Source organism: Piliocolobus tephrosceles, chromosome 14, assembly GCF_002776525.5.
Source record: "Piliocolobus tephrosceles isolate RC106 chromosome 14, ASM277652v3, whole genome shotgun sequence".
Lineage (NCBI taxonomy): Eukaryota > Metazoa > Chordata > Mammalia > Primates > Cercopithecidae > Piliocolobus > Piliocolobus tephrosceles.
Window position 1 is genome coordinate 62,584,656 of NC_045447.1, and position 13,800 is coordinate 62,598,455.

Genomic DNA, 13,800 nt, shown 5'->3' on the forward strand with positions numbered 1-13,800 from the left:
CTGTAGCCCCAGCTACTTAGGAGGCTGAGGCAGGAGAATCCCTTGAACCCGGGAGGCAGAGGTTGCAGTGAGCCAAGATGGTACCACTGCACTCCAGTCTGAGTGACAGAGCGAGACTCTGTCTCAAAATATATATATAAATAAAATAAAATAAAATGGGTTTGCATTAGATAATTTTGCCCAACTGTAAACTAATGTAAGTGTTCTGAGAATTTTAAGGTCGTCTAGGCTAAGCTATGATGTCTGGTAGTTTACATGTATTCAATACATTTTCTTTTCTTTTCTTTCTTTCTTTTTTTTTTTTTTTTTTTGAGACAGAGTCTTACTCTGTCACCCAGACCCAGGTTGGAGTGCAATGGCATGATCTCGGTTCACTACAACCTCCACCTCCCAGGTTCAAGCGATTCTCCCGCCTCAGCCTCCTGAGTAGCTGGGATTACAGGCATGCGCCACCACGCCTGGCTAATCTTTGTATTTTTAATACAGATGGGGTTTCACCATGTTGTCCAGGCTGGTCTCAAAGCCCTGACCTCAAGTGATCTGCCCGCCTAAGCCTCCCAAAGTACTGGGATTACAGGCGTGAGCCACTGTGCCCAGCAATGTTTTTGACCTATGATATTTTCAACTTACGATGGATTTATCCGGACATAACCCAAGGTATGTTGAGAAACATCTCTAGTCCAAATGTCCAGGAGACAATTAAAAAATAATTCATCATACCAAGTACGAGAAAAATCTATCATCAAAGGATGAAATTATACTCAAAGGATGCCACCACCATGATATAACACATATGTCAGAATTACTTGACAAGAACTTTAAGGCAGTCATAATTAAAATGTTCCAGTGAACCATTAAATAACACTCTTAAAATAAATTAAATAGAAACTGTAAGCAAATAAAGAATTATACACAAAGAAGAACCCAATGGAAATTTTAGAACTAAAAATTACAATAGCCAAAATTAAAAACTTGCTACATGAGCTCATGAGAGAAGAGACAATCAGCAAACTTGAAGACACCATAGAAATTACCAAATCTGAATAACTGAGACAAAATTAGACTGAAAGGCTGAAAAATAAATTGAAGAGACTCTCTGTGACCTGTAGGACAATAATAAAAGATCTGGCATTTATGTCATTAGAACTGTCAAAGGAAAAGAAATGTAGGGTTTAAAAAGGATTTAAAGAAATGACAAAAATTTCCCAAATTTGACAAAAGTCACAAACCTAGGGATTCAGGAAATAGAAACCCAAATAGGATAAATCCAAACAAATCCATGCCAAGACATGTTATCACCAAACTTCTGAAGAGTAAAGAAAAAGGAAAAATGATTGAAAGCAAGTAAACAGAATGATGCATTACCAGTAGTGGAACAAAGACTCAATAGTGCATGCTGCATCAGAAACAACAGAGGCCAAAAGGAAGGAGCAAATTTTTCAAGTGCTGAAGAAAAACAATTGCTAAGTTATAATTCTACATACAGTGAAAATACCATTCAGTAGTGATATGGTTTAGCTGTGTCCCCACCCAAATCTCATCTTGAACTGTAATTCCCATAATCCCCATGTGCTCAGGGAGAGACCTAATGGGAGGTGATTGGATCATGGGGGCAGTTCTCATGCTGTTCTCATGCTAGTGAGAGCTCATGCTGGTATGTTCTCATGCTAGTGAGATCTGGATGGTTTTATATGGGACTCTTCCCCCTTCACTTCTCACTCTTCTCTCTCCTGCCACCACATGAAGAAGGTCCTTGCTTCCCTTTCACCTTTCACCATGATTGTAAGTTTCCTGAGGCCTCCCCAGCCATGTGAAACTGTGAGTCAATTAAATCTCTTTCCTTTATAAATTATCCAGTCTTATGTATTTCTTTATACTGTGAAAACAGACTAATACAAACAATGAAGGAGAAATCAAGATATTTTAAAAGAAAACAGAGAATTTCCTGCCAGCCAACCTATTTTAATAATTCTAAAGGAAGTTCTTCAAACTGAAAGAAAATTATAAAAGAAGAAACTTGGACGGTTAGCAATGAAGACAGCAGAAAGGATAAATAATACCTCTATTACATTTACCCATACATAAATTATTTATCTCTTATGGGTAAACATAAGAGACTACCCATATTTTGTGGTTTAAAATTATGTTTGACAGTTGAAGCAAAACCTATCATGTCATGTGATGAGGTTCTCAATGTAATTAGAGAAAGTATTTGAGATAACTATATTATAATGGGGAAGGGTAAAGGTATGTAAAAGAAAACAGGGTTTCTAGATTCCACTTAAAGTAATAAAATGTTGACACCAGTAGACTGTAATAAGGTATGTATGTATAACATAATATCAAGAGCAAATACTAAAAAAAAACTATTCAGAAAGATACAGTCAAAAACTCGATAGAAAAAATAAAATGAAATTCTAAAAAAAAGCTTAAGTAACCCATACGAAGGAAGTAAATGGGAAACAAAGGAAACAAACAATATAAATAATAACATGGAAGACTTTAACTATCAATAATGCAAGATAAAATGTCAGCCTGCAAAACATCCATACACTAGGAATGTAAAATTTAAAAATGATATGGTTTGAAACTGGATTTCATAAAAATTAAAAACTTTTGCCATTCAAAAGACACAGGTAAGAGAATGAAAGGGCAATCTCCAGAATACAATACAGCTCCTGGGCACTTCCCTTAAAACATAAAAAAGTTATGTTCACACAAAAACCTGTCTATAGCAGCTATATTCATAATTACAAAAGACTAGAAAAAACCCAAATGTTCTTCAATAGATGGATAAGGTGGCCCATCCATAAAATGGAGTATCATTTAGCAATAAAAAGAAACATACTAGATTAACCAAGCTAAATGAATCTCAAAGACGTTATGTGGAAAGAAGCCAGTCTCAGAAAGTTACAGCCTGTATGATTCTTTGCATATGACAGTCTGAAAAAGGCAAAGCTACAGGGAAGGAGAACAAATCAGGTATTAGTGGCGGTGGGAGGATTTGACTACAAAGGGGCAGGATAAGGAAATTTTTTGAGATGATAGAACTATTTGATATACTGATTGTAGTGGTAGTTACTCAAATTTATATATATGTTATAACTCGTAAAACTGCACATTAAACATTCAACATACTACATACAACATTAAAAAATTTCTGGCCTCAAAACAAACTTGAATGACTATAGCACTGATATTTAATGCCTGATTGTTTTATCATGACACTTTTTGCATGTTTTTAACATTTTTGACTTTTTTTTTTGAAACGGAGTCTTTTGCTCTGTCTCCCTGGCTGGAGTGCGGTGGCGCAATCTCGGCTCACTGCAAGCTCCGCCTCCTGGGTTCACGCCATTCTCCTGCCTCAGCCTCCCAAGTAGCTGGGTCTACAGGCGCCTGCCACCACACCCGGCTAATTTTTTCTATTTTTAGTAGAGACGGGGTTTCACCGTGTTAGCCAGGACTGTCTCGATTTCCTGACCTTGTGATCTGCCTGTCTCGGCCTCCCAAAGTGCTGGGATTACAGGCGTGAGCCACCGTGCCTGGCCGACATTTATTTTTAACATCACATTTCATTAATAATGTTTCATACTAAACATGTTTCCATGTAAGTTCCCTGAGAGTAGAAAGTCTGTCTGGTGCTCTCATTTCATTGACCTAGCCGACTGAGTACTACACAGCACTCAAACACATTTGTTACCTGAATAAATGTTTCACAAAATAATGCAACCCTCCCCCAAAAAGCTTACATTAAAGTTTATTCAATTCTTTAGCATTCTTTTAAAATTTTTTTCATTACCTGTTACTAAATTAAGACTGATCTAAAAAATAACTATTTCACAAATTGCTATCACATTAGGGAATATCAACATATTTTAGGGAAAAGGTCCACACTTTAATAATGTCTTGGCATTTAATTCAAGGAGCTATTCGTAAAGTGCAAATATTGCTGAGTGAACAGACCAGGATTCTGACTTCTCTAATTTTAAAAAGGCCTCATTACTTTTTCTTTAGTTCTATTTCATTAACGAATAAAATAAACTCCAAATGAATCACTTATAGGTAATCCTTCCTAAATTTTCTTGAATAGTTAGATTAGGTCTCTCAACTAATTCACTTCATTCAAAATTACTTTCTTTTTTAGAGACAGAAAGGTCATTAAAGATCATCAGATAAAGCACTGATACATTTACAACATGGATGAACCTTGAAAACATTATGCTAGGTGAAAGAAGGTAGTCTAGGACCACATATTAAATGATACCATTTATAAGAAATGTCTAGAATATGCAAATCTATAAACACGGGAAGAAGATTAGTAGTTTCCTAGGGCTGGGCAGGATGGATGGGAGGGTTGGGGAGTGACAACAAACTCATGTGGGCTTTGGTGGGGAGAGTAGGGGGGTGATAAAACTGTTCTAAAATAGACGTGATAATGGATGGTACAGCTCTGAATATACCAGTGAATTGTATACTTTATATAAGTGAATTGTATGACTTGTGAGTTATATTTCAATAAAGCTACTGAAATTATTAGGAAATGCCTCTGGGACAAATCTATGAGTTTATAAAATAGTTTTCCAGATAGACTTCATTATAGCATCAAATATTTAGAACTAATACACTGCACTTTAAGAGGTAAATCGGAGTATACAACATTTAAATCTCATATGGTCTGGTCATTTCCTCAAAAGTTTATCATTACACAGAAAAGGCTGTAAACAAAAGTTATACGTGTTATCATATAGTATACAAAATAAGCTTCTCATTTACACCTAAGAAAATTCAGTGACATTTAATTACATTATGTCATAATGAGGCTAAATTCTAGCAACCTAAAAGACATCTAGGCTTTATAAAGCTGTATGCCTGACTGTCAGAAATTAACTCTAAATGAAGAAATAGTTAAGTAGCAGAAGAGGTTAATTATATTGGTCTAACTCCTTTTAGTCTTAAAAATAAATAAATAAATGTTCTTTATTTGCCAGGCTGAATATAATAGCCTGTGAATTATAAGATCAAGCAACCAACTGTATGTTTTCTAAAACATGAATATCCTTCATCAAGTTTTATACTTAGGGCAGCTAAAAGACCTATGTGGAAAAATCAGCAGTAAGCCCAAAGGACAGGCAGTGCACAGCAAGAAAGAAGGCAATTCCCTCGTGTCTTCTGCAGGTCACTACCAAGGACCATGTTAGCAGATCCACACCAGACCCTTAACAGGCAGTTCTGCTGCTACCAGTAATTAGCTTGGACAGCTCCAGCTCCAAGAGTAGCAGCAAGGCTACACCATAATGAGCTCAGCTGGGATTAGCAGGACAGGGCAGGGAACCAAGAGAGCTCAGGCATTCTGCATTGCGTATGTATCTGGGAGATCAAACAAGGATGGCTGGGTAGGTTATCCCCTCTCCACCTCATTCCAAAAATGAAGCATGGCAGTGTCTAAAATACAGGCTAATGAAGAGCGACACCTCCAACAGATGAGAGCCACACTAATTAACACAATCCCTAGATCATATTATACAGTTTCTGTTAGAGCTAGCAACTGTGCAACTTGTTATTGCATAATACATATATATTTTTAAAAGCTAGTCTTTTTTTCTTTACTTTTATTGGCAAAAATCAGATTATTTCAAATTTTATAAAGTTAAAGTTTCTTTAATGGCCTTTAAGCCACACAATAATTTCTCCCAAATATTTCATCTAAGTCCATATTGTTAAAAATGAAACTCACTTTTGAATCATTAGCTCCTGGTTTTCCCTTTTGAAATATGCCAGTTCATTCCACACAGCATCAGAATCTTCTTGTCGAAGTTGTTGGGGATCTGCTCTCTTTATTTTCCCGATTTCAGTCCTATTTTCAAAACAAAGTTGCTTTTTTTACTAACATGTCTGAAGTGCAATAAAAATTATTTTATACATTCCTTAAAATTTAAAAATATCTATTGACCAAATTTCTAACTCGAGTTCACCATTTATTGATTGAATTTCCTAAAACCTAAGCATGTAGAAATCAAAACTCTCTATCATAATTTTTTGAAGCTAAACTGCTAGTATGGAAAGCAAACTTTTAAGCAGACACATGATATTCTAAGGTCTATTGCTCCCATTCAGTCTAGTAGTAATAAAAATAGATATTGTAGAATTTTAATGGTCCTCCCCGCACCAACTCATCTGGAATTTGCTGCTAACCAAGAAGAATGTGGTATAGTGCCCTTATCTTTAAAAAAAAAAAAAAAAAAAAAAACTATTACCAGTGAATATGTCAGAAAGTAGATTTCACTCTTCTAATGATTAAAGTCAGGTGAACAGAGGATAAAACTAGGACAAACTGCTTTATCACTGCTTTACTGGCAAGTGATATGAAACACTTCCACTCATCAAAGAAAAAAATTAGATGTGACAATTATCTACAAGTGATGCCAAATGCCCTTTACTTTTCATTTTCTGAACATAAAACAAATTCTTCATTTTTATTTTGTAAAAGTGCTGTACTGGCCAATTTAGAAACACTATTTCTCTACAGAACAGACCAATGTGTATCATCAACATTGCCCTAAAGGATCCATCTCAAAAGATGAGACGGTAGTAGATTTTCTGTACTCATTCAGTCCTTTGCCCTCTGTTGATACTGTTAACAGGGGAGCCACTTACGACTAACCAAGATCTGAACACCTGTTCAGAGCAACTGAACTGAGACCGCCAATTCATTCAGATAAGCTGGAGAACAAACTGATGGATAGTAAAGATCTTCAAATTGCATACTAGGTTGAAGTAGTTTTAAGATAGTTAACTATATGTGTGAATTTCATATTTCTCTAGTCTTTACATTAAAATTTAAACACTTTGGGCATTATAAACATTTTAACACCAGTATTTTATTTATTTGAAAGCAATTTTTTCAGTCACATGGATATTAACCATTTTTGCTTTAAATCACATACTTTTAAGTTATTCCCCTGATATTAAAAATGTGTACAATAACTCATAATCATTGGCTGCTAATGATATCTGCAAATGTGAGGAAAATTTATAGTTATTACCAACACATTCCTCTGTTTTAATTTGTTATCTTCTCCATTTAAAAATTCACAATAAAGATTTGACTACCAAATAATTTCTTTAAAATCAAACAAAAGCCATTAAGACACCTATATAATGCTACTCCATTCCATTTAATATTTAGGGATATGCCTTTATGAGCTATGTAACTCACATGCCACTGCCTTCTTCCCACTGTTTTAATTGCTCTTTTACTGCTCTGTAGTTGGTCTGTAACATCTGTAGCCTTTCCTTGCGTTTTTCATGGGCATCTCTTAGCTCATCATTTTCTTGGCTCTGTAGAACACAAAAAAAGCAAGTATATATAGGTTTGAAGAAAGTATTAATACAATGTTTCAAATAAAAGGTTACCCATCTAAATACAAAATGTGAAAGAAAATAGTGTGTAAACTTGAATGAATCCGTAATATGTATCTAAGCAGAAAAAAGAATTCCTCTAGTCGCAGAATACATTTGCTTGATAAATTCAACTCAGTCAATGAATTTTTTAAGCTGCTCACATAATTTCAAAATTTTACCATTAAGATAGTTTCACTCCTTTCCCTGTTGTTAACTAACATACATTCATAAGCCTATCTTACATATTTTTAATTATTTTCTTTTTCAGCATGAGGTTTTATCTATACATAAACCATGATTATTTTGTTAAAGTGCAAATATAATTATATATTATAAATATATAATATATATAAATTAAAAAATATAATATATAATAAATATAATTATATTTGCACTTTAACAAAATAATCATGGTTTATGTATAGATAAAACCTCATGCTGAAAAAGAAAATTATATGTATAAGGACATTAATCAGAGTAAGAACAATTATTTAGCACATGAATTCATAATTAACATGTACTAAGATACAAGGATTACACATAAGGAAGAAAATGAGATTGGACCTATGTTAGAAGGAGCATAGTTTAACCTTCTGGGGTTGTACCATGAAGAATTGGAAAGGGAAAGCTAGGCTTACAACTCTTAAAGAGGTTGTAAACCAAGACATCCAAACATTACTTTGTTGTGTCAATACCTAGGTTAGACAATTATAGTCAACTACGTTTTTATTTATTTTTATTTTTCTGGAAACAGGGCTTCCCTCTGTGGCCCAGGTTGGATTTCAAAGCTCAATGCAGTCTCAAACTCCTGGGCTCAGGCAATCTTCCCATGTCAGCCTCCCAAGTAGCTAGGACTACAGGTGTGCAGGACCACACCCAGCTAGTGTTTTATTATATTTTTGTAGAGACAGGGTCTCACTATGTTGCCCAGGCTGGTCTCGAACTCCTGGTATCAAATGATCCTCCTGCCTCAGCCTCCCAAAATGCTGGAATTACAGGCATAAGTCACTGTGTGTGGCACAGTCAACTACTTCTAAGTGTATATAACACATGAGCTCAATTTTCATTTTTAGATAAACATAATAATGAGTTTATAAAGACCAAATTCTTAGTCCTCGGAAGATATATGCACATGACTATAAACTGTGTTTCTCAAAGTGAAATAAGTAACTTCTTCAGTTTCTTCCCTCATGACAATTTCAAATATTTTAATAACTCTTATTCATATTTCTGCATGAATGAACTTGTATACTTATTTGGTGGAAGTAACAGATACTCTGTAATATTATAGTGAGGTGAGATGAGTAGGTACATGGTAATCAGAAAGACCTGAATTCCATTCTTGGAGCTTGCTCCTGTTAGTGGCATTATGTTAAGAACACCACTTAAATTAATTCAAGATTTTTCCTGAAAAATACGGAAAAGAAAAAAGAGGTTTGAATTTTGATGAACTAAGTTAACCTAGTTGGTGGGGCCCCAGCCCTATTAAGGACACAACGCAAAAGTTAGCTTCCTTCAGTCTCTTTTCCCCACATGTTGACAGTGATGCCCTTATCTTTTAGAAACCAAGTAACTGTTTTCTTGACCTCTCATCTAAACAGTGAGATAGTACTTTATAGAGTCTGCATTATTTTACTGCAATTCTAGCTGTCTCAGCAGTATGGGTAGTCTGTCATTCTACTTCCACTGTTTCTACTAGGATAGTTCTCTTAAGTAGTTATTAAGAAGTATTTGAGTTTTGTTTGTAACAAGAAGTGTTCTATATGCCATACAGAAATGAAAGTGCTTGATGAAAAAGCAGAAGGGATTCCGTTGACAAAGGCATTCAAAATAAATGTTTCTTAAGTAGTTTTAGAAGATATACAAATAACACACAATGCAAATTTGCTAAAGTAGGACAGTTTAATACACGAAGTAAAAGTAAAAAATTCAGGTTATTGAGTTCAATTTTGTTCCTTTCAATTTAAGAACCATATATGAAGAGTCCATTATATGTAGGATGTTGTGTTGATAAGAGTTCAAATCCAGCTGCTCAAAGTTAACTAAATTTTACTTTGATCTAGTTACGTAAATTCAGTTATCTCAGGTTACCCATCTTCAAAATAGAAGCTATTTATATCTCTTCTTCTAAGACACAGAAAATAATCTAGTCTTGAATGTGAATTTTTCAAATTAATTTGGTAAACTATCCAAATACTACTTAACTTCTTTGAACAAAAAGCTTTCTAATGTTAAGTATGTGAAATAAATAATTTAAGTTAGCAAAATAGGAGATTAAAAATTAATAATGTTGATACCTTCTCATATATGAACATGAGTCAATTATGTTTATTGAGATTCCTTAAAAACTAGGGAAAAAATAGTGGTTTCAGCAAGATATATTATAAACTTATTAATAAAATAATTTAATTACAAGAAATTAATAGGCTGGGCGCATTGGCTCATGCCTATAATCCCAGCACTTTGGGAGGCCAAGGCAGGCAGATCACTTGAGGTCAGGAGTTTTGAGACCAGACTGGCCAATATAGTGAAACCCCATCTCAAAAAAATAAAATAAAATAAAATAAATTAGCCAGGAGTGATAGCAGATGCCTGTAATCTCAGCTACTCAGGAGGATGATGCAGGAGAATCACTTGAGCCCCAGGAGGCAGAGGTTGCAGTGAGCAAAGATGGCACCACTGCACTCCAGCTTGGGCGACAGAGAGAGCCTCTGTCTCAAAAAAGGAGAAGGGAAGGGAAGGGAAGGGGAGGGGAGGGGAGGGGAGGGGAGGGAAATTAACAGACCATATTGGAAGAGATTCATGTCAAAACATAATTTCAAAACAAACTTAAACTAAAATGCCTATCTTATGTTAAAGACTTCTATGATAGCTTTCTATAATTATTATTCATTGAATCAAAGTTCTTCCTTCAAACTCTTATTTTACAATGACTTTCTTAAAAATTATTATATATAAACTCAATATCTGGGGAATGATTAAAGTTCTTTGTTAGAGTCATCAGAAACTGAGTAAATAGAACCTCAAAGATTGACCAAGATGTGAAAATAAACAGAAAGGGACGTACAAATTTTCTCAATTACTTTCACAATGATCCTCTGTTAAATTCATAGAACAAACTGAGATTCTTATAGGTATTGACACTATTTTAAGGATTTTTCAGTACTGCCTCAACTACCATTAGTCATTGAATTCATGTGTTTTCCCTAACTGTCCATAGAAACTAACTATATTACACCATTAAACCAAAGACTAAGACTCAATAAAAATCTGAGCTCCATATATCGTACACGATGTGCCAGACTCTGTACTAGGCACTTTAATTAATAAAAGCAGTGAATGCTGCCCCTTCTGATTCCCAAAGCTTTAGTGTAAAGTGTTCAAAATTACCAAATAATTTTGATTTTCCTATAGTAATTTCAATAAACGGCTCTTTCCACTAAGTATTAATTATAGAAAAAATAGTTTTATCCTATGCAATACCATTCAGGACATAGGGATGGACAAAGACTTCATGACTAAAACACCAAAAGCAATGGCAACAAAATCCAAAATTGACAAATGGTATCTAATAAAACTACAGAGCTTTTGCACAGTAAAATAAAGTATCATCAGAGTGAACAGGCAACCTACAGAATGGGAAAAGTTTTGCGATCTATCCATCTGACAAAGGGCTAATATCCAGAATCCACAAGTAACTTAAACAAATTTACAATAAAAAAAAAAAAAAAAAAACCCCATCGAAAAGTGGGCGAAAGATATGAACAGATACTCTGCAAAAGATGTTTATGTAGCCAACAAACATACGAAAAAAAGCTCATCATCACTGGTCATTATGCAAATCAAAACCACAATGAGATAGCATCTCACACCAGTTAGAATGGTGATTATTAAAAAAACAGGAAACAACAGATGCTGGAGAGGATGTGGAGACAGAAATGCTTTTACACTGTTGGTGGGAGTGTAAATTTGTTCAACCATTGTGGAAGACAGTGTGGAGATTCCTCAAGGATCTGGAATCATAAATGCCAGTTGACTCAGCAGTCCCATTACTGGATATATACCCAAAGGATTATATATCATTCTACTATAAAGACACAAGCACACGTATATTTATTGCGGCACTGTTCACAATAGCAAAGGCTTGGAACCTACCCAAATGCCCATCAATGATAGACTGGATAAAGAAAATGTGGTACATATACACCATGGAATACTATGCAGCCATAAATAAGGATGAGTTCATGTCCTTTGCAGGGACATGGATGAAGCTGGACACCATCATTCTCAGCAAACTAACACAGGAACAGAAAACCAAACACCACACATTCTCACTCATAAGTTGGAGTTGAACAATGAGAATACATGGACACAGGAAGGGGAACATCACACACTAGGCCCTGTTGGGGGTGGGGGGCTAGGGAAGGGATAGCATTTAGAGAAAGACCTAATGTAGGTGACAGGTTGATTGGTGCAGCAAACCACCATGGCACGTGTATACCTATGTAACAAACCTGCACGTTCTGTACGTGTAACACAGAACTTAAAGTATAATTTTTAAAAAAAAAAAGGTTTTATAGATGAGCCTTCTGCTTTAATTTTACTTGCTTCTTAATTTACTATATCTAACAGCAGAGTATTTACATAATTCTTATAAAATTATCAAAATCTAAACTATTAAAAACAAAACTCAACTAGATATAATTTGCAAATCATTTGATAGACATAATTCATAAGAAAAAATCTTTTAAAATGCAGTTTCATCCAAAGATTCATGTTTTGGGGATGCTGCTGTCAAAGTGTAAATCAGGCATTAAATTAGTCCTAGAGACTATTGTTCCTTTATCTCATGTCAGCAATAGACAGTAAAATTTTGTAAAAAGGTAAATATAAGATATATATAGCTCAAAGAAAAACATTTCTTCATTTTAATACTGCCAGAATACATGCCAGCTGAAGTCATCCGTAAAAAGTTGGATATCTTAAAATAAATATTTTTCAAAACATCCAAATATTTTCTTTATAATCTTCTAACAAACACAGGTTAACTGTAGTTTGGATCATAATCCAAACTTTGACATATAGTAGGCGAAGGCAAAATAGTAGTACTTTATTTGGGAACGGTTACCACCAAAGATCTTATAAAAAGTCAAGTGTATGGCCTGAAAAATGTATTTTATATCACAAATTAATATATTTTCCTATAGGATACACACAAAAATATTCCACAGGCAGGTGCTCAATGAAATTAATTCATTAAATCATTCAATAAAACATTTACTAAGTACTTCCTTTGGATTTTGTAATTAAACTAGCTAAACTAGAGGCTCTAACTTCTTTTTATTTTTTATTTTCTTATTTTTTGAGACAGAGACTTGCTGGAATGTAGTGGTGGGATCGCAGCTTGCTGCAACCTCTGCCTCCTCCATTCAAGCGATTCTCAACCCTCAGCCTCCTGACTAGCTGGGATTACAGTTTTGCACCACCACACCCAGCTCATTTTTCTGTGTATTTTTAGTAGAGACAGGGTTTTGCCACGTTGACCAGGCTGGTCTTGAATTCCTGGCCTCAAGTTATGCACCCACCTCGGCCTCCCAAAGTGCTACAATTACAGGCCTGAGCCATCGTGCCTGGCAAGGTTCTTTCTGCGTACAAACAAGTATGAATGAATGAAATATAAGGAAATAGAAACAAGAAAAATTGTATCAACTGACCTTTTCCTAAAAAATAATTGCAATTCTAATTCTGAATTGATAAAAACATAAATAATTTTTGAGATGGAGTCTCACTCTGTCACCAGGCTGGAGTGCAGTGGCACAATCTCGGCTCACTGCTACCTCTACCTTCTAGGTTCTAGCAATTCTCCTGCCTCAGCCCCCTGAGCAGCTAGGATTATAGGCACGCGCCGCCACACCCAGCTAATTTTTGTATTTTTAGTAGAGACGGGGTTTCACCATGTTAGCCAGGATAGTCTCGATCTCTTGAACTTGTGATCCACCCGGTTCAGCCTCCCAAAGTGCTGGGATTACAGGCGTGAGCCACTGCACCCGGCCAATAATTTTTTATCTAATCTTCTGGTTTGAACAAAGGTTCCTTGATGAGAATAAGGCGGACCAAAAGCATGAACACTGTTTTTAAGACAGTGGTTCAATCTTCAGGGAATAAGAACAAGGTTTGAAAGAAGTTAAAAAAAAAAAAAAAAAAAAGCCAAAACCCTTTTATAAAATACCAAGGATTTCATTACAGATGTTTCGTTTCAGCAGAACGTATAAAGTTGATGTGTACCTGACCACTGAAAAATAAAAGACATAGGCTGTATTCAAAAGACATACTAATATTATTAAATGACACTGAAAAGTGCTAATAGAATCAAGTTGCCAAATGCATGAAAATCAATGA

At 35.0% G+C, this 13,800-nt stretch overlaps 1 protein-coding gene across 5 annotated transcripts in view; it reads right to left on the minus strand.

Moving 5' to 3' along the window:
- The window catches only part of CNTLN (centlein), a 365,382-nt gene that overhangs the window by 154,597 nt on the left and 196,985 nt on the right, over positions 1-13,800 (minus strand). For all 5 annotated transcript variants that reach the window (XM_026453873.1, XM_023197173.3, XM_026453874.2 and 2 more), the window contains exons 11-12: positions 7,217-7,338; positions 5,735-5,854 (exon numbers count right to left, since the gene is read on the minus strand). In XM_026453873.1, the coding sequence (XP_026309658.1) occupies positions 5,735-5,854; positions 7,217-7,338 (242 nt within the window). The remainder of the gene's footprint in view (positions 1-5,734; positions 5,855-7,216; positions 7,339-13,800) is intronic.